Source organism: Notothenia rossii (genome assembly GCF_949606895.1).
Source record: "Notothenia rossii genome assembly, chromosome: 1".
Taxonomy (NCBI): domain Eukaryota; kingdom Metazoa; phylum Chordata; class Actinopteri; order Perciformes; family Nototheniidae; genus Notothenia; species Notothenia rossii.
In genome coordinates this window covers 17,522,337-17,546,554 of record NC_136912.1, presented here as the reverse complement: position 1 = coordinate 17,546,554, position 24,218 = coordinate 17,522,337, and the positions used below count along the sequence as shown (strand labels likewise).

The window sequence follows — 24,218 nt, the reverse complement described above, 5'->3', positions numbered from 1 at the left end:
ACAGTAAATAGATGGGTGTTTGATAATAATTTAGTTTGCAACAGGGACAATACTGATTAATGCTCTCACGCACAGTAATGATCCAGTTATTAAAGCACTGTCTAAGTGTTGGAGACACAAGTGTTGTTTCTGGACGGGGCCCCAGATTGGTGGTATGCAGCGGGGAGGGGTTGGGCTAACAGTTGCTGCGTGTGGAGGGCACACTGACAGCACTATCAAGGACAGAGGCCACCAGTATAAAGCCTTTGTCACCCTCAAATCCCACTTTTACCCTTTGTGTTAGCCTCTTAGAAGCAATCAGATGTTTTGTGCAGTGGTCAAAACAAACCGAATACATTTACTAGGGTACTGTACTATAACTTTACGTACGATTTTGAGGTACTAGTGCTTTATGTGTTGCCATTTTAAGCTACTTTATACTTTTTGTTTTTGATTAATTTGAAGGCTGTAGTCCCTTCATAAATTACATTTTTAATTTCTAACCTTTTTGGCTTGTGTCCCCTTACAAACAGGCAGTGTCTTGTTAGAAAAATGTTCAGAAAAGTCCAAGAAGAATTATACAATTTAAAGTTTTTCTCCCTTCTAATCATCCAATTGACCTCTCACATTTATCTTGCAACCCTTTCAAGCCGGTCCTTAGCTTTGGAAACTACTGAATTAAAATACTTAACAGTTTATGAAGTATTTAAAACTAGCTGCAGCTACAACAATAAAAAGCTACTTTGTATATCAACGCATCATTATAGCAATATAATGATGTACTGTATAAGATATCGTGTTTTTCTGTAGAACACCGTATTTTATTTTGATACTTTAAGAGGCCTATTTAGCTGATGATCATCATTTACTAAAGTATGAGATGAATCCAGGACTTTTACCTGAGTTTTACTTGACTGAAGTGTAATATATTTAAAGGTTGGGTATAGGAAACATTTGATTCAATGATTGATGTCAGGCTGCGAGTATTTCAACAAATATAACAATACATCTTTCTAAAATACATTACTGAGGATTGGATAACTCTGTATGAGTGCCTCTGCTGCATTGCAAAGATAAACAGCATTACTACTAAAGGTCATGACTTTAGCTCAAGCTAAGGTTTCACATTAAAGAAATATATACCCATAATCGCTTTTAAATGACATACCAGTGCTGGCCTATTAATACATGTTTTACTCGGTTTTCATTTACTTTTCTCAGTCGAACGTTCAACTTTTTATAGCGATGATACAAATGAAAATAAAACATGATTTCAATCAACATTTATTATTTTATAACCACCTCGTTTATATTATGGTGGACATTATTTCAGAATAAATCTAATGTGGAAAATCAGTGCATGTATTTCCTTGAAGTGAGAGCCTTTTAAGATTGTATTATCTCCTTTCTGTGTCAAAACATGAACATACACCCAGTTTAAACTGACCTCCACAAAGCTGATACATTTAGGCAGCTATTTAAAAAGGGACAGCCCTCACGTTGAGATCAGTTTCTTACAGTGGCTACATTAAAACAGCAGGTGTTAAATCATGAGCACCATTAATCAATGACAAGAAGAGTCAGTGTGAAGACCTTTTCAACCCTCGCTCCCTCCCTCAAACGCATCAGAGGTTGATACATCATACACAATTATGTACCTGCTCTAAAAATATACAAGGATAAGTTTAACAGTAACACAGCAAATCTTCCAGCGTTAACAAGTGTTGATTTTATAGTGACAGATTTTCAGGGTTGACAAGCGTTGGTCAGACAGTTATGCAGTCGCAGAGCAGACGTTCGTCTACATGGCGGCTCGAAAGCATTCAAAAAACTCTGATAGGTTCCACTTCAGGAGCCTGGAGTTTAACACTGGAAATGTTGTAGATTTTTGCAGTTTTTAAATTAAAAATGTTTTTCCAGACTCTCAACTCAGTAAGAGCTGACCAGATGGCAGACATCTTTAAAATAAAAAATGATCACGATATGAAAACTACATGTTTAAGCAAAAGGAATAAAATACAATAATAGGGGGAAAGAAATATAGAAATATTTTTGCAATTCCATCTCAATGTTGTATTGACAATAATAAGTGGAAAGAAATGTTTGACAAATGTAATGGTCTTAAACTCATAGTTCTTTAAATGATTCCAATTTATTAAGCCAAATTCCCAATTGCACTTGAGTCTTTTTTTTTCTTTTGGGGTGGAAACAGTATTCTAATAACTTTTGCTTCAGTAAAACAAACAATGTTCTTTTACCAGTAATTAAATTAAAATTGTTATTCAATATATAACGAATATTGTATATTATTCAATTTTATTTGCTGCAACTGAGATGTTATTACATCATCATTTATATTGTTATTATTACGCATTGTAAGCACGATTATACTGACTTTACAGATGTCTTTTGTTTTATTATGTATTGGTTTTGGTTGATGTGTGCCAGGAAATGGATGTACTTGTAGGAAAGTACAAGTACCTTTTAACTGGAAGAATATTGTAAATAGTGTGCTTCAGTTAATTAGTTACAATATATCAGCAGTCATTACAAACTCATGCTGTGCAGCCAAATACTGTTCAAACCCACAACACTTTATTTTAAATTCAAAAATTGCACATAGACATTCACTATATGAGGAGTTGAAACAAGCTAAAAATAATGTATATCCGTGGATTATTGTAATTTCTCACAAATGAAGGTAGACCTGTATGTCTAGGGGTTTATAATAATAATAATACAAAAAACTTTAATACAATGATGAGAGAACTAAAGTTAAAAAGATGATGGATTGCTCTGGATTTATATAATATTGCGAACACAGGCATGTTGAACATATCCCTAATTTCAGCTTGAAATGTTTGTGTTTCCCGTCAGGTCGTGCCACCTAGCAGCGCCGGTGACTTTCTGAAACGACTCCTGACTCCTGAGGGAACTGGAGACGTTGCAGTGCCTGAACACCTGCTGTGAGGCAATACCAGACCTCTCTAGGTTTCCCCTCCTCTCAGGGGTCCCATGGTTCAAAGGGTTAAAAGGTCCTCTTTGGATTTGAAAGTGTCATAAGTGAGCTAGTTTACTGGATGTTAGGGATTAGAGGGGTCACCCTAAACCTCTGATAATGACATTCCCGTTAAGGAGGATAAATGATCAGTGTGAATATTTAGGTCTCCTTCACTGACCCTCTGTTGAAGGATTCAGTTAGTTTGATAATGTTTACATATTAGAATTTCAAAGAAGCAACCCATTCTTATCAAATCATATCATAAAGAATGATAAAGGGAAACTTGCCAAATTGTTTAATGTAAGGTAATGTATATATTTGTTATAGACAGCAATATCATGTCTGATCTACAATTGCCTCAAGGCACCACCAATTAAATGTGTAAAGCTCAGATAACTCAGACGACAAGCCACCCTTTGAAGAGGGTTTTTAAGTTATTATTGTTAATAAATAAAGTCCCAATCAAATTAAAATGGCAGACTTGTTAGAAAGAATTGTAATCGATGCATCATAAACGTTTATATTACTGAACAGACTCCGTTAACACCACAAGTAAGGCCTTGAATCTACCATCGGATGTCACTAAAGTAAAATAATCGTACACCTTTTGATCTGTGCTGCAGCTGAAAGTACAGTATTTCGAAATATACAGAGGAAATATAACAATACTACATTGCATTCATACCACTAAGTTACTATGAATGTACCACTTCCGTTGAGACTGAGTATTGGTGTTGTACTAACAAACTGAATGGTAATGGGACAATTTTATTTATTATTAGGTAGCAGAATACACACACCCTAAAATCATATCATTTATTTTTGTGGAACCTACTGTATCAGAGTTGTCATTTTTATGTGTGCTTTTCATATATTTACTTCTTTATGTATGTTATGTTTCAAATACAGTTTGGTATGCTCATACATTTTATACTCTTCATTGTCATTTTAGTTGCTTTTATAACTTCATCTACAACAAAAAGATGCAACAGAAATCACAGTCTTTCCTACTAAATGAATTGTTGGTGAAGATATTTGATCACAAGGAGACTTGTTTAAAGTTTATTTACTTGTACAGACGTCCAAAACATGAGTAAAATGTCACAATATGGTGATGATTGTCTAGAAAGAAACAGCGAAGAGCTGTTTGCCGTGGCGTCCTCTGGTTTCAGCGTGCACGTGTCTTGAGTGTTTCAGAGATACTCTAGCCTAAAAACAGCAATGCTATGCAAAGCCGTCATGAATTATGCCAGCAATGGCAGACACGTACGGTTGCCCCCTTCTGGCAATGGGTATTTGGTTTCACTCATGCTCATAAACTATTGGTCCTCCAGCAAAGGTCAGCACCTTGTTAGGGCCTTCTGCGACATCTAACAACCCTATTGTTTGAAGAAAACCTCTTTCTATGAAAAATGCTGCTATCAGGCTGTTAAAGCAAACTTAATCACATTTATTTTAAAGCTTTAGGGTCATGATTGTGGATTGCAAATCCAATGAATAGTGTGAAATTAAGTGTGTCCTATTGTGATCTTGTAGTTTGTTTTAAACCATTCAATATAAACCCTTTTTTTATTGTTTACAATTTGTAAATAACAAAAAAAAAAAAACCTGAAAAGGGAAAGTGGAGTAAAATAAGAACCCCAAGAAAAAGTTGCGTTCTTGTGTGTTTTTGTTCATCAATGTACATGTGTAGAAGGTAAGACCAAGACAGCAACAAAGACTCCTGCAGAAAGTATTACTAAATATTTAACTCACAAATCCCATATTTTATAGTTTGTAGGATTTGAAAAATATTTATTTGAGGACACAATAATGGAGGAGCTATCAATAAATGCTCCATGGATGATTTTCTTCTAGAAAACTAAACCTTATCAAAATAATTGCATCATATTAAATCATATGAATAGATAAATATAGCAGCTTACTTTTTCTTTGAGTGACCAAATCTGTAAACTTGGTCAGACTTGGAGTTTGTCCCCCCTTTAGTTATCAATAGCCACCCTCTAGTGGTATAATCATGTAAAAGCACTGCACCAGACATGAGTTAAATATACTGTATATCCTAATAATTACACTGAGCTGGACACGTATAACTGAAGCTTTGAGGAGAACAATTGACAAGGAGGAAGTTTTGGGCACATGTTTTGTGAGGTCATGTTTCATATAACTGGTGGCCTGCAGGCTGCATTACTTGCATTTCCTCTTTATGGGGCTTTCTGTACTGATGAAGTCATCTGGTATAACTACGTGGTAAAGTCTGTATGTAAATGTATCAATGTGTTAATGCTGTCCATGTTGCTGAAATGTCCACATTTTCAAGGTTTCAAGTTGCAAGGCTTTTATTGTTATGTTTGCACAGTGTAGTTATGACAATAAAAATCCTAGGTCACAAGCTCCTCTAAAAGTGCAACACAATAAAACAGATAAAATAGTACAAGTAAATAAAATCAAATAGAATATAATAAACACAGAATATGATAGAAACTGTGCAGAATAGTATGCAAAGTTTAAAGCATTGTTATGATTTAGTATTGATATACCACCTTGAATATAACTTTTCTAAATATGTTTTTGGACGTTAAGTCATTGATTTTCCACTGAACACATTATTGCGTGTCTCAACACATTACCACATTACCACAGTGATTACTGACGACTCATCGTTTCTGTCCCCCCCCCTCTGTCCGGGAGTGAGGTATCCTTCCGGGACGCTCTGTGTCAGCCTGTGTCAGGGTTTCCACCACTGCTGCATTTGGTTGTTGACCAGGCGGGTAAAAGCTGCAGCTAGCACCGATCACGGCCTTATTTTATATTACTAATGCTCAAGAGGCAACATGACATCGTCTCAGCAGTGGCTACGGGTCTGTTTCTCGCTCCTGTGCATTTATGCAGCAGTTGAATCCAAACGGATTTTCAAATGTCCTTCAGGATGCACCTGCACCAAGGAGACCATCATCTGCGTCGGGACTTTACAGATCCCACGGACCATACCGAGTGAGATCAACTCCCTGTGAGTATCAGTGTTTGTGGATGATTTATTTTGTTAAGCATAAAACAGCCAATGTTGCGTTCAAGGAGACAATTAACTTGCCACGCGGTGCTCCCCTGCAGAGTTGGCTCTCGGTGTGTCTGGTACAGACTTTGATTTGTGTTTGTTTACTCCCAACAGGAGCCTGGTTAATGGATCCATTTCTGAAATCACAGAGGGAATGTTTTCTCTAATGCCATCTCTTCAGCTGCTGTAAGTGTAATGTTGTCACGTTATTGATTAGGCTACTTGATAATTAATGGCTATATCAGGGGTATATTTTAGAGACAGTGCAACACACAGACACAAATAGATTATAGTCTAAGGATAGAGGGTGTCGTTTTTTCTCATACTGATATTCTGAACAATCTGTGCTATTGTATTAGCTGTAAAGCGTCTCTACTGCAGGCTATTTTTATTATATGTACAGCACTTTGGCTCGACCAAAAATCGTTTATAAATGTGCTATATAAATAAAACTTGATTTGATTTGATAGTAGTGCTAACTTGTTTGATCTTTTTGTGTGTCATGGTTATTTGAAAACCAAGCAGAAGTTTTGGGAGTGTTATTGATTGGCTTACTCAATTGTTTGAGTGTTTTTCCTTTGCAGACTTTTAAATGCAAATTCTTTGACAACAATAAAAGATGATGCTTTCTCTGGCCTACCACATCTGGAATACTTGTGAGTATCGAATCTAATGCTTACTTAATGCATCATGTTAACTTACATCATGTTATTTGTTTTTCAGATATGTTTTGCCTTGCATATAAGTTAATTTAACTATACAGTATACTATCTTATTCTCCAAAACGTTATAACATCCATAATATTCTGACATGTCTATCATTATCTGAAATGATTGAATATGACATTTATTAACTTCAAGTGAAACCACATTGTTTGACTCACTGAACAGATTTATTGAAGGGAACACGATTGAAACCATCACCAAATATGCCTTTCGTGGTCTGCGAGATTTGACTCATCTGTAAGTCTGCAGTCATTTTCTGTACCACGCATGCATAATCTGCAGCACCATCCCCTTACTTTGACAGAGAAAGACTGAATACATTACATATTTGTTCATTTTTCTGGTCTCCTTGTGATTCTGGTTTAGATCGCTTGCCAATAACAAGATGAGGTTTCTGCCAAGGGATCTGTTTTTTGACTTGGATTCATTGCTGGAACTGTGAGTAAGCAGTTGTGGTGTCAGCAGTGTGTGTGTGTGTGTGTGTGTGTGTGTGTGTGTGTGTGTGTGTGTGTGTGTGTGTGTGTGTGTGTGTGTGTGTGTGTGTGTGTGTGTGTGTGTGTTTTGACTGCGTTGCTAAGTGAGGCTGACTCAGGCAGAGTTTGTGCTTGGCATCATTAAACCCCACAAGAATGATGATATGGATAGCATTATCGAGTTTCTTTGTTTGTTTCCTTTATACTGCATTATATTTTTAAGATTTTCTTTCTAGCTATTTTGTTACCTTTTTCAATTCATTTTAATAAATCGTTCTACAGTGAAATGTAAAACCTATTTGAAACATAATATGTGGCTTAAATAATCAAGGTAAGGTCAATGGGTATACATTCCAAAACACTTCATCATCAATCCTGACCAACTGCTGTACAGTATATGCTTGTTCTTGAAAATTCATTTAAAAGGTGCAAGGTTTATGTCCAGAAGCATGCAGCAATGCATTATCATGTTGAGCACCAAAAAGTGGGTTTGAATATTACTAAGTTTCATCACATGCAGAAACATCTTTAAGGACTTTACTTTCTCACGCCTTTGTGGCGCCTGAATACTTCTTCTTATGAATTTTAAAATATATTAAGTGTGTCCAAGCTGATTTCATCATGTCATACAACAGGGATCTGCGAGGAAACTCTTTCCAGTGTATTTGTGAGAACAAGTGGCTGATGATGTGGCTGAAAAACACCAACGCCACAGTGTCAGATGTCTTCTGTGCCGGCCCCAGTGACATGAAGGGCAAGCGGCTCAATGACCTTCCTATCCAACCGGGCGAGTGTATCTCCACAGGTAAAATTACACAAACGCCATCAAACGAATAATGAATAGGGACAGCTAAAGATACAATGTTAAAAAAAAGGTAAATAAAATCATTAAAACTGTTAAATAAAAACAGGAGACTAGCATGCACTCAAAAACAAACAAGCAGATGTAATTCCTGTTTATATGTGCCTTCAAACAGACACATCACACACACACACACACACACACACACACACACACACACACACACACACACACACACACACACACACACACACACACACACACACACACACACACACACACACACACACACACACACACACACACACACACACACACACACACACACACACACACACACACACACACTTACAACAGCAGCTCTGTCAGAATGCACTTAGGAACACCAGTGCTTTGAGCTAAATGCTATGGTCAGCATGGTAACTAACTACTGTAAAATGCTGACGTATATTGTTTACCATATAATCATATAATCGTCTTTAGAACAACTGCAGCTGGTGGGGATGTAATGTTTGTAGGTGTTTGTTAAATATTTTAAGTAAGTATAGACCTTTATGTATTGGAATAAATTACATTTCATTAATTTGACATGAAAACTTTTTTGTTACATGTTGACGGAGCATTATGTAATTTAACATACTATAAGTGTATATGTGTATATTTTTCTTTGAGCAGACTAGTAGATTTATTTTTTCTCTGCATCTCACAGACTTTGTGCGTCATCAGTATATTCCCATTCAGTCCATGTCAGCGGACATCTTCTCCTATAAAGAAGACATCTACGTGGCGATGGCTGCCCCCATCTCCAACAGCTGTGTGGTCATGGAGTGGGATCACGTGGAAATGAATTTCAGGAAATTTGACAATATAACAGGTTTGATAACATTCACCAAAAGTCTTTATTTTTTAAAGGATGAGTCCAGTGATATTCATGGATTTTCTTACAGTCGGAAAATCTCATGAAAAGGCCAAAACCAACAAAGAATTGGTCCTAGAAACAAGTAATGCAGCTAAAACACATTTGACCCCATCTGACAGGTTACTTTATTTCAATGAACTATCGTTTATTTTTTATTAATCCCACAAACAGTGTCCTGGTGCTGTAAATACTGTCCAGATCACCAAATATGTGTCGATGCACAGCTACAAACATTTCCCAACCATTTCAAAATGCAATCCTGTTTGAGAAATGTTTGTTAAAATGTTTGTTATTTTTGTTTGTTATGTTATTTTTTTAAGAACCAGTGGGCTCTGGACCTAGAGCCACAGATAATGCACAGCTAATTTGACAATATCAAAAATTAAATAATTGAAGAGAACAGCTTTATAATGAAATTGTTGATTAAGGGTAGATAGATGATCAACTTTGATGTAATTGTCTGTGTTTTAATAACGCACATCTTTTTCATCCTCACAGGAAAGTCTGTTGTTGGATGCAAGTCTGTCCTGATCGACAACCATGTCTTAGTAATTGTTACCCAGCTCTTTGGCGGCTCCCATATTTACAAGTTTGACGATCGTCAAAACAAGTTCACAAAGTTTCAAACCATTGAGGTCTTTAACATCTCCAAGCCAAACGATATTGAGGTCTTCCAAATGGACGGAGACTGGTACTTTGTGATCGTGGACAGCTCCAAGGCAGGAATGTCTACTCTGTACAAGTGGACCGACCAACCAGACCGCAATGAAACGGGTTTCTTCTCCTACCAGTTTCTCCACGAGTGGTTTCGTGATACAGATGCTGAGTTTGTCGAATGGGACGGGAAGTCCTACCTCATCCTAACCAGCCGCTCTCAGCCACCTGTCATCTACCTTTGGAACAAGAGCACCCTGAAGTTCATATTTCACGGGGAAATCACAAATGTTGACGACGTGGTGGCAGTCAAAGCCTTCCGGATAGACAAGGACTTGTATCTGGCCATGACTTGCTACATCGGTGACTCAAAAGTCCTGAAGTGGACCAACAAGCAGTTCACTGATGTGCAGGCTCTTCCTTCTCGAGGAGCGATGATCCTCCAGCCTTTCATAATCTCTGACAAGCATTACCTTGCTCTGGGCAGCGATTACTCTTTCACACAAATCTACCTCTGGGATGCAGACACCAAAACCTTCCACAAGTTCAAGGACATTTATGTGCAGTCGCCCCGCTCATTTATAGTACTAACCACCGAGCGGAGGCATTTCATCTTCTCCTCCAGCCTCAAGGGCAAATCTATGGTTTTTGAGAATGTAATGGTAGACTTAAGCTTATAAACCTTGCAAAGATAATGACTAATCACTTTATCGGAATAATTGTTCCATAAATACTAAAAAGCAGTCTCAAATGTTGTATATTATGTAACATTATAACATCTTTGCCAGGTTCCTGTAACTTATATGACTTTCTAGCAATTCTGGAGGTACGTTAGGTCCTCAGTAAACATTAACTAAGGGCATTAAAGATGGCCTTTCAACTTTTGAAATGAAACCAGCATGAAGATATTGTTGTGGCAAACTACATATTATGTTAAAAGGTGTCTATTATGGGCATAGCTTTAGTTTGGCCACCCCATACAGGTAGTAGGACAACTTTAGGGATATAAAAAATGCATAGAAATTGCATTATATATGATTATCTAATGTTGCACCTGTTAGGTTGGTGCTTATTTAAAGTGAGAAGCCAGAAATAGTAACTATTTTGCCTATGGCGCTGCACCTTTCAAGGTGTTGGTATGCTGGAAAAGCTGTTAATAGCTCTTACGTAAGGTCACATTTGAAAAGTCTTCTGTCATAGAGAGGGTCAAGATGTGATAATGGTTTGAAAATAGGGATGATGTCACACACTTTGAGAAGGTATGCATGGTGTACCACATGGTTGTACACATGAATATATGGTTGTGTTGGGAAGCTAAAATAAGGTTGGAAAGCAGTGATTGTTTCAGACACCAGGCCCAACCACTGCAAGCAAAAAGTCAAATGTAACACTAAAATGCACAGAACTGTGTATCTGAAGTGATAACTGGACAAAATGAACAACTACTTACTGTCATGATTAAAATGTGCATGAAACAGAGGTTTTCTTGGTGACATTATACCCAATAACGCAGCTGAATGTATTAGCTTTATATTATAAGACTAACGCCTAACTGCACTGCAATCATAACAAGCTACATTATTAACAGAGTGCCTGATTGGTGTCAGAAATAAATGTAATTTTCTCTTATTACTATGCAAAATGTGAAATACTGACTGTTGCTCTAAATAACAATCTTGAGGTTAATTGTGTGCTGCTATGTGACTTGAAATGACATTTACATGGTCTTAAGACACACATGTTTGCTTTGTATTTCATGATCCTTTGATATTTTTCATTTATTGTACAGATTTAATTACAGTCAGTTTGGTTTCGAATATAAATATTTGACATTACAATGGCATGATGTTCAAATTAGGCCCTGGTCACATCATCTTAAATCAAAATGCTTCCAATATCTAGCATAAGCAATATTTTGTTAGCATTTCAGATTTCTTTAAAAAAAAAATTGCCTTTCTATGTTTCTGTAATATTCCTGAGTATATATTTATTTTTGACTCTATAGAGCTATAACGCTTCACTGACAGCCTTCAGTCTTGTAAGAATGTGTTTGTGTAAACGCATTAAAGAGCCTTTAACTACATGTATTGTACTCATCTGTATTGCACTCTGTCCTCCGTTCTTGCAGATGCACAGACTGTGCATTGTGTCCATAAAGCAGAGACAAAGCGCCTCAGCTAGCACGTTTGAAATTGATAGGGCATCTGGCATCTGAGACAGCATTTCCTTTTAACTGCAGCAGAGGACAAACAACACAATCATATGGTTATTGAAAAGAACAGGAAGACAAAGCAAGCATCATCATCATCATCATCATCATCATCATCATCATCATCATCATCATCATCATCATCATCATCATCATCATCATCATCATCACCATCTTCATCATCATCATCATCATCATCATCATCATCATCATCATCATCATCATCATCATCATATAGTGTTATTGTCTTTCAGTCATGAGGCTTTGATGTGATTGATGCAGCTTTTAAAAGCCTCTTGAGATAAAAAATCTTGTCAGATCCCTGCTCTCCAGACTTTATCGTTCTGCTGCCAGGAAACTCCATGTTTACTTTTCTTTATCCAATATCGATTTTTTTTTCATTGATTTGCACAAAATAAAAATACAGTTACCTATACTTCAATTTGTATCTATAAGGACATGAACATTTTCATTAAGATGCATATTTGATTTAAGTCAGTGGATAAATAAAGATATTTTTGACATTATATTGTATAAGCTTATAAGCAGCTCAAATCATATATATTTTTATAATTATTTATCATAGGAATACTAATCTCATGTTGGCCTCTTTCATGTATTTAAAGCTAAATCGTTTTTTACCAATGTAGGTCTCCATCATAGACTGTATATAAAGGTCTCAATACAAAGCTACTTGTCCACTATTAACGGTTAGTTCCTATTTTTACGAGGGTTTCCAAATGCGTCGTGACGCATCTCTCACGTCAGTGACGTCCGGAAGTGATACAGCTCCTGTTCCTCGATCAGTTAATCCACGATTTTGATGCGTCTTTAAATCCGATCACAACCCAGTGATGCTGTTTTGAAACTCACCTTGCGTCATTACTATATATTTTTTCCCTGCAGTGCGGAGAGAGATGGATCCGAGCAGGAGGAGCGAGAGCGACTGGCAGGGTCTGGTGAACGAGGTGAGGAGAAATCCGCAGAGAGGACCGTGACAGATACACTCGTAACCTCCACCAGTGTTCGTGCCGCAAACTATTTCATTAGGGCTTCATTTGTGTCGTTTCACATTCTTTGCATGCGGTGTTTCGCCTCCTGTTTGTATCCACAGCCAGGTGAAGATGTCGTTTAGATTAACGGAGTAAAGAGGATTACATCTCTGCCTGTGCAAGGAAGTAGATCTGTGTTTTCCTTTTATACATGCAGATCCTGATGCCATACAGAGATGATGGCATGTAACTACAGCCTGCAGGTGTATTTACTTTTCACTACGGCTAATCTGTCACAATCAATACATTTAGATGACAGCTCGTGGTGAGTTTATGATCCCCCTTATGTACATGTCTTATAGTCAGATCCAGTAAATTGTAGAAGCAAATCTTACTGTCTGGTATGACTAACAACATTACAAATTATAAGCCATATTTATATAGCAGAATGTTTCAACACTTTAGCAAGTGCAGGTCTAATACATCCATTAGTTAATTGACAAAACATGTATAGAAAACAGGCCTGATAATTGATGGATCATTTATTGAGCAAAAATAAAAAGATCTGTTCCTGCTCCTTTTATATGATTGGAAATACAAAATCTCTGGGTTTCGGGAAATTTTGTTGGGCATTTTTCTGTATTTTCTTTTTAATTTGAGTCAATATCACCATAAGGTGCATTTGAGACTTCCCCATTTCCAAAAGAAAGCTGAGATTTCCATTGAACTTCATATTAATTGTAATAATGTGTTATGCTGTTAGAAATGGATGTTGGTCAAGCTCCCACATTTTTTATAAATGAACTGCAGGCAGACAATGTACATGTAAACAGCAAACATTTATCCACCCTGACATGGACAAATTCAAAGTAGAGTAAATACATTGTAATAGTGATTATAAAATGTATATTTTCAGAAAGCTATTAAGTCCCTTTCTCAACAATATATTTCAGTTAAAGAAAAAAGTATTTGGATAACATTGAAATTATGGCAAACTATTTGTACCATGTCCACCCTGTCATGGAAGGCTTGCTGACAGGGTGGACAATGACAGGGTGGACATTTTTGGCTCATATGAGCATTTAATGAGCACATGGTGGACCTTCAGTTAGCAACATGATTCAGTTACCAAGGTGACTGTGTTTCACAAATATATTTCGAATTTCTGAAAGGTTTTTATATTAATTGACTTTTCACTATGACAGAGTGGACATTTTAAGATTGACAACATCCAACCACACACATAATATGATTTAAAATACTTACTCTGCAACTAGCCAATGTCTCAGCCTCCATTGAGGAAAGACAAAATGGTGGTAGTAATGTCACTGAATACATCAGATGTTTTTTATGAGGCAGTTACCCCTTAATGACAGGGTGGACAGCAAATGTCAGGGACACATGAAAAATGTTCAATATTATTATGAAAATAGAATATACATGATCAAAATGACTCGTTTTTATCAAATAATTCGTTGTGGACAATAAAACCATATAATTATTTAAAAAATGTAGTATCATTTATCATGTATTACACACACTGTAGTTAGCAGAGCAATGTGTGGGACATGCCAAAATCACGTACATGCAATGAAAAAATAAGGTATAAAATGAAGGAAACACATTTCAAGAGACTTATCATTGTTCTGATATGTGTGTATATGTTTGGCCTTTTATAATAAGACCTCAGAGTTTCATTATTCTGCTACATTTTCATGATGACTGAGTGATTCTGATGGGGACACCAAAGTTACTTTATCGTGATATTGACTCTATTAACCAAAAACATAACAGCAGATGTATCAATAATGAAAATAATCATAATTTACAGCCCTAAAAAGGGGAATTTCTAACCTAAACAGATGTCATGACAGAAATCAACATCAGAAGTTCTCATGTGGTTATTTTAATATGCAATATCTTGGCTGCACTGCTTCATTTTCTTTTCTTATAAGCAATAATATTACGTTGCTGGCTTTTGAAAGATGACACTGCCTACCTAGCCAGTATGATTCAGTATGCATGTAACACATTTATTTAACTTTCTCTTAAAACATTTTTTTCTTACACGCAGTTCCTCGTTTGTAAGCGGAAGTTGGAGAGTAAGAAGGAAGCCCTCCTGATTCTGTCGAAGGAGCTGGACACCTGCCAGCAGGAGAGGGATCAGTACCAGCTGATGGCCAACCAGCTGCGGGAGAGACACCAAGGACTCAAGAAGAAGTACAGAGAGCTCATTGTAAGCAACAATTGTAAAGGCGTAACAATACATCATCATCGTAAAAAAATTAGGCAGAATAAATGGCAGAACAGAAAATATATTTGTCCAAAACAAATGTTCTACAATTTGCATTTAATGACCATTCCCTTGTTTTTATTACTAACAGGATGGAGATCCCACTCTGCCTCCTGAGAAAAGGAATCAAGTAAGTGATTTTGACATATACTCCAAATGGCTGAAATGGCTATAAACATAAAATTATTGTTCCGTACAGCTTACATCACAATTGTTTATTGTGGATATATTAATGTAACAGACCAATTATAAGTCTGTGTAGTGGTAGTGATCGTATCTTCATGTCCTCTTCAGGTGAATTTAGCCCAGCTACTGAGGGACTCCAGAGAAAAGAGCAGTGAACTTTCTGAGGAGGTGAAGGAGCTCAAACAACGCCTGGTGGAAGCTCAAGGTGACAACAAGGTAAACACTGTTCAACATACTGGACATTGCAACACATTAAATATGAATAGTTCTCTTTTTCGGTCTCGCATATATTACCAACATTTATAGTTAAGAATGTATCTGATTTGAGTCGGCATAAAAGTTCATGCAGAAAAAGAGGTTTATCAGATTAAATAAAGCAGAAAACTGGAAAACTGTGCAAAATACAAAACTTTGTATCTCTCTCCCAACAGCTTTTACGAATGACCATCACGAAACAGAGGCTTGGAGACGAGGAGGTCGGCACTCGACACTTTCCTGCTCATGAGCGAGAGGATCTGGTCCGACAGTTAGAAAGAGCCGGAGAGCAGGTGAGAAGGCTGCTTCCTGTTCATTTGGTTTAATGCAATAATTTAGATTATGAAGGTGACTTTCAGTTAATGGCTTTTTGGTGAACGCATCATGATATTTAACAGAAGTAGTACTTGTAAAAGTGTTCTTAAAATCCTGCATTTAAAATATGAACATTAGTTTTGTAACAGTATGTAAGTGCAAAGAGATGTTGTATTTATGACCTGGTCAAACTTATTCAAAGCAAAAAGACCTCCTAATGTCAACAACTTTGTTATTAGATTTAAATGTAGTCCAACCTGACATAGTTAGTTTTTCTTATTAACACTATCCAACTATAGGAGGCTTTCTTAGAGAGGTGAACTTACAATGTGTATCACAAATGTATTGGTATGTTCTGTGTGTCTGTAGAACGAGGTCCTGGAGCACAGCGTGAAGTCGCTCACAGACGAGCTTCAGGACGTTCGAGCGGAGCGGGACGTGTTTCAGCAGAAGGCTCATCGGCTCAATGCGGAGATCAACCACATCCTGGGCAACGATGAGATACGCATTTTAGACGTCGATGCACTCTGCATGGAGAACAGGTTTGTTTCTTTAAAATAAAAATGTCACTGTTTGTGTGTCTGCAACAGTTATTTCACAGTTTAAGGGTCAATCTATAACTTTGGATTATATATTTATGTTTAATCAGCTGGTAAATTCAAAAAGATGATGATAAAATGTGAATGTACATTTATTGATTGGCTTCTAATATTATAATTATTACTATAATTATATCCCAGGTATTTGCATGAGCGTTTCTGTCAACTTCAAGAAGAAATCCACTTGCTCAAATCCAACCTGGTGAAGTACAAGGTAGCTACATATTTTATTCTGATTTTCTTATTTGTTAAATATCTTACTCTTACAGTATTTTTAACTACTTATTAATTAAATGAAACCATTTCACTTTTTGCAAATGTTAAATGTGAATTTCTTTTTTTTTTTTCAAACTACCTTTCCCTCAGATCACAAACCTCTCATGCCTAATCATTTTCTCTGATTTCAGAGTGCGCTGGACTGCAGGAAAACCTCTAAAATCTGTGGGAAACCTAACAGTAGTGCGCTGACTGGGGTGCTCTCTGCTAAACAAGGTCAGAAGGATCAGATATTTTTAAAACGAAATGCACATGTAGACATTTACACAAGCTTTGAAGGAAAATGCGGTTTTAGAAACCCTTAATTTGTAGAAAGCCTTACGTGGTGACTGTAGTTTAACTGAGAATAATGATGTGTGTGCAGTGAAGGAATTATTACTGTCTGAAGAAAACGGCTGCAGTTTGCCGGTGACTCCTCAGTCCATCTCAGACCTCAAGTCCCTCGCCACAGCTCTGCTGGAAACCATCCACGAGAAGAACATGGTGATTCAGCACCAACGCCAAATCAACAAGTACTCAATCTCGTACCTAACACCCTCTACATACACAGTAATCTCTATCAATAAGGCCGGAAGAAAACATGAAAATATCTTTGTTTTTGTTCCTTTTTGTTGTTAGGATTCTGGGAAACCGAGTAGCAGAGCTGGAGAAGAAACTAAAATCATTAGAAATGTCTGGATTATGGAGCCTGCCAGGTGACCACCATTATCTTAATATACTGGAACTAATGTGCTTCATTGAAATGTGTATTCTACTTGCTTTTTACAATAATTGACATGCCTTATCCTTCCTTCTGTCCTTTGCTTCTTGATTCCTGAAGGCCTGACTTATAATGTGTCTCTGGGGATTTATGGAAGTACGTTTCTCTCACTTTCTCTTAATACTTTTTAACATGCAAACTTCATGTTCTTCAATAACTTCTCATACTTTCCCAAATTAAATGTACTCTTTTCTATTCAATACAACAGTGACAAGCATTTTTGGAACTCTTACTCAATGTTTTAATAGAAATAGCAAATGAACATGTAGAACAATTGTTTATTGCAAGTAGCAATTCTGAATTCAAAAGTATTAGCATCAAAATATACTTAAAGTACCAAAATAATTGTTGATGCATTATATATAATACTGCTGAATAGCTTATAAATATCACCAAGTAATTGTTATTCAATTCGATACATTATATGGTGTTTTTAATATATTGCATTATTAGCAGTAACTTAACTTATTACATAAATCTAAGTACATTTGTTGACTAGTGGAGTAGAATTGTTCATGTAGTACAAATAATTAAAAATTGGACATAAGTAAAGTAAATGGACTTAGTCATTTTCCACCACTGCATACAGCTTTCTGGATGTCTCATGCTTTTATTAAGGCTTACTTTGAATTATATTTTGTCATAATAGGAGGAAAAGAAACCATCTTCCTGAACACTCAGCAGGCAGAGCCAACAGAGTCTCCTGGAAAGGAAGGTGAGGGATAAATGTGCCCTAAACTTCTCTCAGTGTACGCCATCTATGGTTCTGTGTAGCGGATATTACATTTCTTAAATCTTCTATTCATATAGGTGATGAAGTGTCAGAAGAAATAGCCGTGGATCAGCAGAGCTCCACAGAAATCTCCATCCAAGAGACTGAACCCCCTGCTGTGTCAGGTAATGGAGAGGAGCCTCTCGTGGAGACACCATCGGCGTCCAGCGAGGAAACGTGCCAACCTGCCGAGGAAGAGCCAGCCAGCCCTCAGACACAAACACCAGACAGTGAGGAGTGTCCTGACATCGGCCAATCACAGATCACAACGGATTTAACCATTCAGCAGTCAAGAGAAGTGGAGTGTGTGAGTGTTTCCTCTCCAACACAACATCCGTCAGACCTCTGCCACATACAGCAAACTTTAGAGAACTCTGACCCCACAGGAGAAAGTGAGGAAGAGTCAGAGGAATGCACTGAAAATGTTGAAACAGAGTGTATTTTGATACAGGAAAACATCAATAGCACAATGTCACCTGCTGAAGAAGAGCAGGAGGACGTCCAGTCAAACCAGGAGACAGAGCTTACAGGGGAGACAGATGTTTGTGTAAGTCAGGAAATGTGAAGTGTTCCACGAGCCGCTCTCGTGGTGCAGAGCATCAGGAGAAATCCTCAGAAACATGAGGATAATTGATACATTTGAACATTATTAATGCTACTTGATTCATTGTTATGAATAATGAAACACACCTGAGTTGTTACGATTGACTGACAGTAGAAAAATGAATATATCCCTGTTAGAGGAACGGGAATGCCTCCTGAGAAACAAAACAAATATCTATATGTCCGCTGTCAGTAACCAACAATGTTATTTATGCTTTAATTTGTTCTGTTTTGAGTCTTATGTATAAATGGTCCAAAGAATGTTGAAACCTTAGTGTAACACCCACATGTGATTGTTGAACAATACGCTGCTATAACAGCCTCCAAAACTTTTTTGGAGCTCATTTTGGCAGAGATTAGCTTCCTTCCTAAAACAGGAAACCCAAACCTTAGCCAGAAAGTTTGAAGCTTTATAATGCGTTTGTATCAGAGCGGGAGGAACTATGATTCAAGTTCATTTAAAAGGTAGCAAAAAAGGGCTGTCGAATTTGTGTTTCATAAAGTTTGACCAGGTGGGGTGATTTAGATTTCTCTGCATTGACACAAAATGTCAGTCTTTGAGATTTACTTAAGACTGAATATGAACCCAACATTGAAGGAGAATGTCATTTTAATAACATGTCTAATGTTGACTCTGGAATAAGACACTGATTTAGGTTTTCTATAGAACTAATGAAAAAATAAAGGGACATGTGTAATTTAATTTGACATGAACTTAAAGAGGTGTTGTTGCTTAGGATTTCTCCTTTATCTTTCTACCTCCGTCCATGCTTCTGCCTCCACATTTAGGAAACTATGTTAAAGATCTCTACAACAAATAAATCAGCCAGATGTTTAGCTTAAGCAGCAACTTTATTTATTTTCTTTAAAAACAATGCAAACATTTCCAAAACACTTCATTTATTATTATCCTAAATGATCAAATGTGGGATGTTTTGCTTTTTTGCTAAACACTTTCACAAAAGTTATTTTTTTGTAATCACAAAAACAAATGTATCACAGCTGTATAACATGCTGCATGACACTACTAAGGACTGTTGACTTTGAACATAAATGTAGTTAAGATAACATTTAGTGAACTAACTAGTCTGTTACACAAAGAACCCACAACATTACCAGCACTGACGTTTTGGTCATGTTTTGTAGCAAAAAGTATTAACTCATCAGAAAGAAATACCACAAAACCATATGTGTATGTGTTGAATGTGCACAACATGGATTTATTTCTGCAAAATAAATGATTTAACTGAATAAAAACATGTTTTAAGTATATCATATAGAAACCTGCACTGCACGGATGTAATGGAGGTTTTTGTAAGCGTGATAATATATTTGAAATGACATTCACATGCAAATGAATGCCATGTTAACCTTCTTAGCTCGGGTAGTGTCGATACTTTGGTCATAAACCGATGGTGTTTAAGGAAAAGGATTAAAGGCAGGAAGCATTTATTTTATTTTTGGAGCAGTTTAATTCTCAAGACACTTTCCCACCATTTTTGATAAGCCACACACGGGATACAATGGATCCAATCAATGATTTAATCAAGGACAAATCTCTTTAATTGCCCTACATGCCAGCATCCACAAGCTTACGTTTGTTATACACCTCATACTTCATATTCCAGAGGCTGGGGGGACAAATCCCAATGATGCAGCAGCCAAGCCTCCGGCCTGCGTTTCCATTCAGCAGGCTCCCAGCGTCTCCCCCATTCCCCAAGTCGTCCTCCCTCTCATGGATCACCACGGCTCTTCCAATCACAGACAGCCCTGTGAACAGCGTGGCCTCAGACTCTATCATCGTATTGATTTTTCCTTTCTGAGCCACAAAGTTACCGAAGTCCCCAGGGTGGTCTGGGTGATCTACGCTGTGTGGGTTGTAGTGGCCTCCAGTGGAGTCACACCCCTGGCTCAGGTCTCCAAACTGATGGATGTGCACCGCTCTGGGCACTGGAGCGCTCTCTTTGGGGAAGCCACTGAACTGAAGGAGCACCTTGAGTTTCCCCTCAGAATATTCCTCCTTAAACAGCACCTGACCGTACACTTTTGGCAGGCCTTCAGGGAGTGAGGTGCTGGGTCTCATTTTGCAGGCTGCGTATAGAGTAATATTGTTCTGCCAGACCTCTGGTGGAGTGTCAGTGGAGACACATTGCTGACAGCCGGCCAGCAGAACCAACACTGCTGCTCCTAGTATATTCATTGACCTGAAAAATGTTAAAATCGTTAGGAGAGTGCCTCAAATGGATAAACTCATCATGTGTTGCATGACAATAAACATTGATTGCTGTATTTAGATTCCTTAATTTAAGTTAAAGTATAGCATTTGTATACTAGGCCTACTCTGTTCCTGGTAAAAGTAAAATGCATTATTCAAAGCCGTTCGGGAAAAAAACAAGGTAAAAAAACTCACATTATGGGGTTATTCATCAACATGTCAGAAGGATTTTAATATTGCAGAAATGTTTGAGCTACTTTTAATACAATATAATAACAATATAATATAGGTTGGTTTCAGTAAAAGTCACATTATCGTCATATCTTTAGGATATAGAATCTGAAAAATAAGCTAAATGAAGCGTAGGCTACACGATAAATAAATACAATGTCGCAATATTTTACTCTGCAGATGGAGTTAATTAAGAGCAAAACGCAGACTTCAGGCAGCCTAAAATCGACTTACCCGTGTAGACGCATGTTAAGCAACAAATCCCATCAAAAATGACAACTTGTTGAAAGGTCTTTACTAATGTACCCTGTTGAAGCCTGTCGATTTCAGAAAAAAATCTTGTATAAGCTGTCTAGTAGGCGTTGTTTACTGTTTGCTGAGGGTGGAGCACCAGTCTTTTCACGAGTCAGACATAATGCAACTTCTTCCAAACGTGCTGCTGAATCTAACTTGCCTTCTTCGAACAAAAATTCGTCCTTCGTATTTATAGTGGATATGAAGTTCAGCGCAAGTTCTTTCAGGAAGACTGGGTCTATATAGGCTACTCACGCAGCAGCTGCATATAATCAGCTCATCACGGGCATCTATGGGATTAGTTTTGTATCATAAAGATAAAGCAACACTTTCTCAGAATAAAGCAAAACTATGAGTTCAAAAGAAGAAAAAAACTGAGTCAAGCAAAATAAAATAAATTTCAAAAATAAAACTATAAGTTGCAAACAAATCATTTGTGTAATCATGTAAACTATAAGTATTTTTTCTTTGTTTTAACATAGGTTTTTGTTTGCAGTTCTTGTTTCTTCTTTCTCAATGATCAGACTTTTGCTCTCGCTGCAGCTTTCTCTTTTGCGCTCACTCATTTTTTGTTTGAGATTCTGACACAAACCTCCCATATGGGCGGGACTTTCAGGGGTGCATCACCATTGGCTACTCAGTTTTTGAGTGACAGTCCAGTCCTCCAGCGATTGTACAGTGCAGGCAGCTGGTGGCTGCCTGAGCGTGGATAGAACACCCGCAGAAGAACCAGCATTTCAATTATTATAATACTACAAGTGAAAATATATGTAAGTATTGATCAAAGTATGAACTACACATCACAAGTATAATGCACAGCAATCCATAAGAGAAGTCCGATATGTTCATGAAACTCCCCAGGAGACACCGACACTAATGTGGCCGAGTGGCCTCCGGAGTTTGCTGCATGAGTTGCACTGTATGATCTGTGGTGTATTGGGCTGTCACTCAAAAACTGAGTAGCCAATGGGGACACACCCCTGAAAGTCCCGCCCACCTGGGATGTTTGTGTCAAAATCTCCAACAAAAAACGAGGAAGCGCAAACGAGAAAGCTGCAGCGAGAGCAAAAGTCTGATCATTGAGAAAGAAGAAACAAGAACTGCAAACAAAAAACTATGTTAAAACAAAGAAAAAATACTTATAGTTTACATGATTACACAAATGATTTGTTTGCAACTTATAGTTTTATTTTTGAAATGTATTTTATTTTGCTTGACTTAGTTTTTTTTCTTTTAAACTCATAGTTTTGCTTTATTCTGAGAAAGTGTTGCTTTATCTTTATGATACAAAACTAATCCCATAGAAGTCTCTTTAACCTATTACATTTCACCTAATTCTCCAGCAGCCAATTACTGTGCTCATCACACCTCCTCTTCATTCCATCTCCTCATCAAATCCAGATCTTCAGCGGCATCACCACTGTATAGACCCCGGGGGGTTCCCTATACAGTATGCTCACGGCTACATTTCCCTTTTTATACGATTTCAGGATCGGGGTCTAATCGCAAAGACTTAGCATTTATCACATGACGTGTCAATAAATGTTCTTTAAACAAAATGAAGTCTCTCCTGATTGAAATGCATTACAGTGAGTGCTTCGCAGTGAAGTTAGTTTGAGGTTGGATATTCGATGGACATTCTGCTATTGTTCTAAATCCAGATATTCTTATAAAACAATGGATCACATCACATGGAAGTGGAAGCAATTGAAATGATCTTCTATTAATATATATATACATTCAGGCCATATCACCAATCCAAAAATATGTGCCACACAAAACACATTTAAATTAAAACATTTTAGAATACTAAAGAAAAAAGTGTTGTGCTAAAAAAGTTAGCACAAATAAATAAATACAGGAATAAATAAACGCAAGAAAAAAAATGGAAATAAATGAATATATAAATACAAAAATTAAAGTTGGGAATAAAACAGAACACACATTATTATATATCTTTAATGTATTTCTTCATTTATTTTCACTTAAATGTATGTATTCATCCATTTCTGTATCTGTGGGTGTTTCACACAATGTTGTTTTGCTTGGTATAGCCTTGTATTCTGTGGATAAGACAACATTTATAATATGTACTTTCAATAGCTCTGAAAGTTTCAACAAGCGCACGTGTCTTTAACAATATCTTTGAGATGCTATCATATTTTATTTCACTTCCTCTGACCAGTTCCACTTTTATTTGGAAGCTTAAGGAGAAACACAGGGACTCTCTCTTCAATACATATTTTAAAAACATACAGCACCGGGAATTTCTGGCGTTTTCATGTTCTGTATAACTGTAAAGCCTCCTGAGACAAAATAACAATTTGGGAAATTGGGCTTAATATTCTATAAAAAGTGTATTAACATGTCCAAATTGCACACCTTGACAATAAACCAGTGTTCTTGTTTGTTACATTTCTTTGTGCACGCAATTTTTCAGCACATTTATAATTTACACTTTTAAAAAGTGTTGGGGACAAGATTGGCTATTTCAAAAAGTTGTTCAGAAGCAAATCACACCTATGATCACAAACAATTTGACGAAAATTGCTAAGGTCACTGTATACTCCAGACCAGCAGGCGGCAGTAGTCAAATATGTACAGCCACT

General features: G+C 37.0%; 3 protein-coding genes across 4 annotated transcripts; 2 read left to right on the top strand and 1 right to left on the bottom strand.

Annotated features, from left to right (window-relative positions):
* The first annotated feature begins 5,584 nt into the window (after nucleotides 1-5,584).
* LOC307042819 (leucine-rich repeat LGI family member 2-like) lies at nucleotides 5,585-12,254 on the top strand. The gene is made up of 8 exons (XM_079686967.1): nucleotides 5,585-5,990; nucleotides 6,150-6,221; nucleotides 6,620-6,691; nucleotides 6,927-6,998; nucleotides 7,128-7,199; nucleotides 7,870-8,039; nucleotides 8,746-8,910; nucleotides 9,454-12,254. Exons 1-8 carry the CDS (start codon nucleotides 5,815-5,817, stop codon nucleotides 10,287-10,289), a joined length of 1,635 nt encoding a protein of 544 aa, XP_079543093.1. The 5' UTR covers nucleotides 5,585-5,814; the 3' UTR covers nucleotides 10,290-12,254.
* A 308-nt stretch (nucleotides 12,255-12,562) lies between these two features.
* On the top strand, nucleotides 12,563-19,577 carry LOC307030178 (coiled-coil domain-containing protein 149-like). 2 transcript variants are annotated; one of them, XM_079666456.1, is made up of 13 exons: nucleotides 12,563-12,786; nucleotides 14,885-15,046; nucleotides 15,195-15,233; nucleotides 15,398-15,505; nucleotides 15,721-15,837; nucleotides 16,229-16,401; nucleotides 16,600-16,672; nucleotides 16,866-16,950; nucleotides 17,099-17,246; nucleotides 17,353-17,429; nucleotides 17,555-17,590; nucleotides 18,144-18,209; nucleotides 18,305-19,577. In XM_079666456.1, the coding sequence occupies exons 1-13, from the start codon at nucleotides 12,736-12,738 to the stop codon at nucleotides 18,829-18,831; spliced, it is 1,662 nt and encodes a 553-aa protein (XP_079522582.1). In that variant the 5' UTR covers nucleotides 12,563-12,735; the 3' UTR covers nucleotides 18,832-19,577. The 2 variants fall into 2 exon arrangements, with proteins under 2 accessions (XP_079522582.1, XP_079522583.1); XM_079666457.1 differs by lacking the exon at nucleotides 17,555-17,590.
* Nucleotides 19,578-19,702: 125 nt separating this feature from the next.
* On the bottom strand, nucleotides 19,703-21,844 carry LOC307030192 (extracellular superoxide dismutase [Cu-Zn]-like). Its single transcript, XM_079666473.1, has 2 exons — nucleotides 21,550-21,844; nucleotides 19,703-21,073 (listed from the first exon to the last, which is right to left on the bottom strand). Exons 1-2 carry the CDS (start codon nucleotides 21,561-21,563, stop codon nucleotides 20,440-20,442), a joined length of 648 nt encoding a protein of 215 aa, XP_079522599.1. The 5' UTR covers nucleotides 21,564-21,844; the 3' UTR covers nucleotides 19,703-20,439.
* Nucleotides 21,845-24,218: the final 2,374 nt, after the last annotated feature.

Coding starts and splice junctions, on each gene's coding strand:
- LOC307030178 (XM_079666456.1), top strand. CDS start 12,736: ATGGATCCGAGCAGGAGGAGCGAGAGCGACTGGCAGGGTCTGGTGAAC. Junction 12,787..14,884: donor GGCAGGGTCTGGTGAACGAG/GTGAGGAGAAAT, acceptor TCTTACACGCAG/TTCCTCGTTTGTAAGCGGAA. Junction 15,234..15,397: donor CTCCTGAGAAAAGGAATCAA/GTAAGTGATTTT, acceptor TGTCCTCTTCAG/GTGAATTTAGCCCAGCTACT.
- LOC307042819 (XM_079686967.1), top strand. CDS start 5,815: ATGACATCGTCTCAGCAGTGGCTACGGGTCTGTTTCTCGCTCCTGTGC. Junction 6,999..7,127: donor CTGCGAGATTTGACTCATCT/GTAAGTCTGCAG, acceptor ATTCTGGTTTAG/ATCGCTTGCCAATAACAAGA. Junction 8,911..9,453: donor GAAATTTGACAATATAACAG/GTTTGATAACAT, acceptor TCATCCTCACAG/GAAAGTCTGTTGTTGGATGC.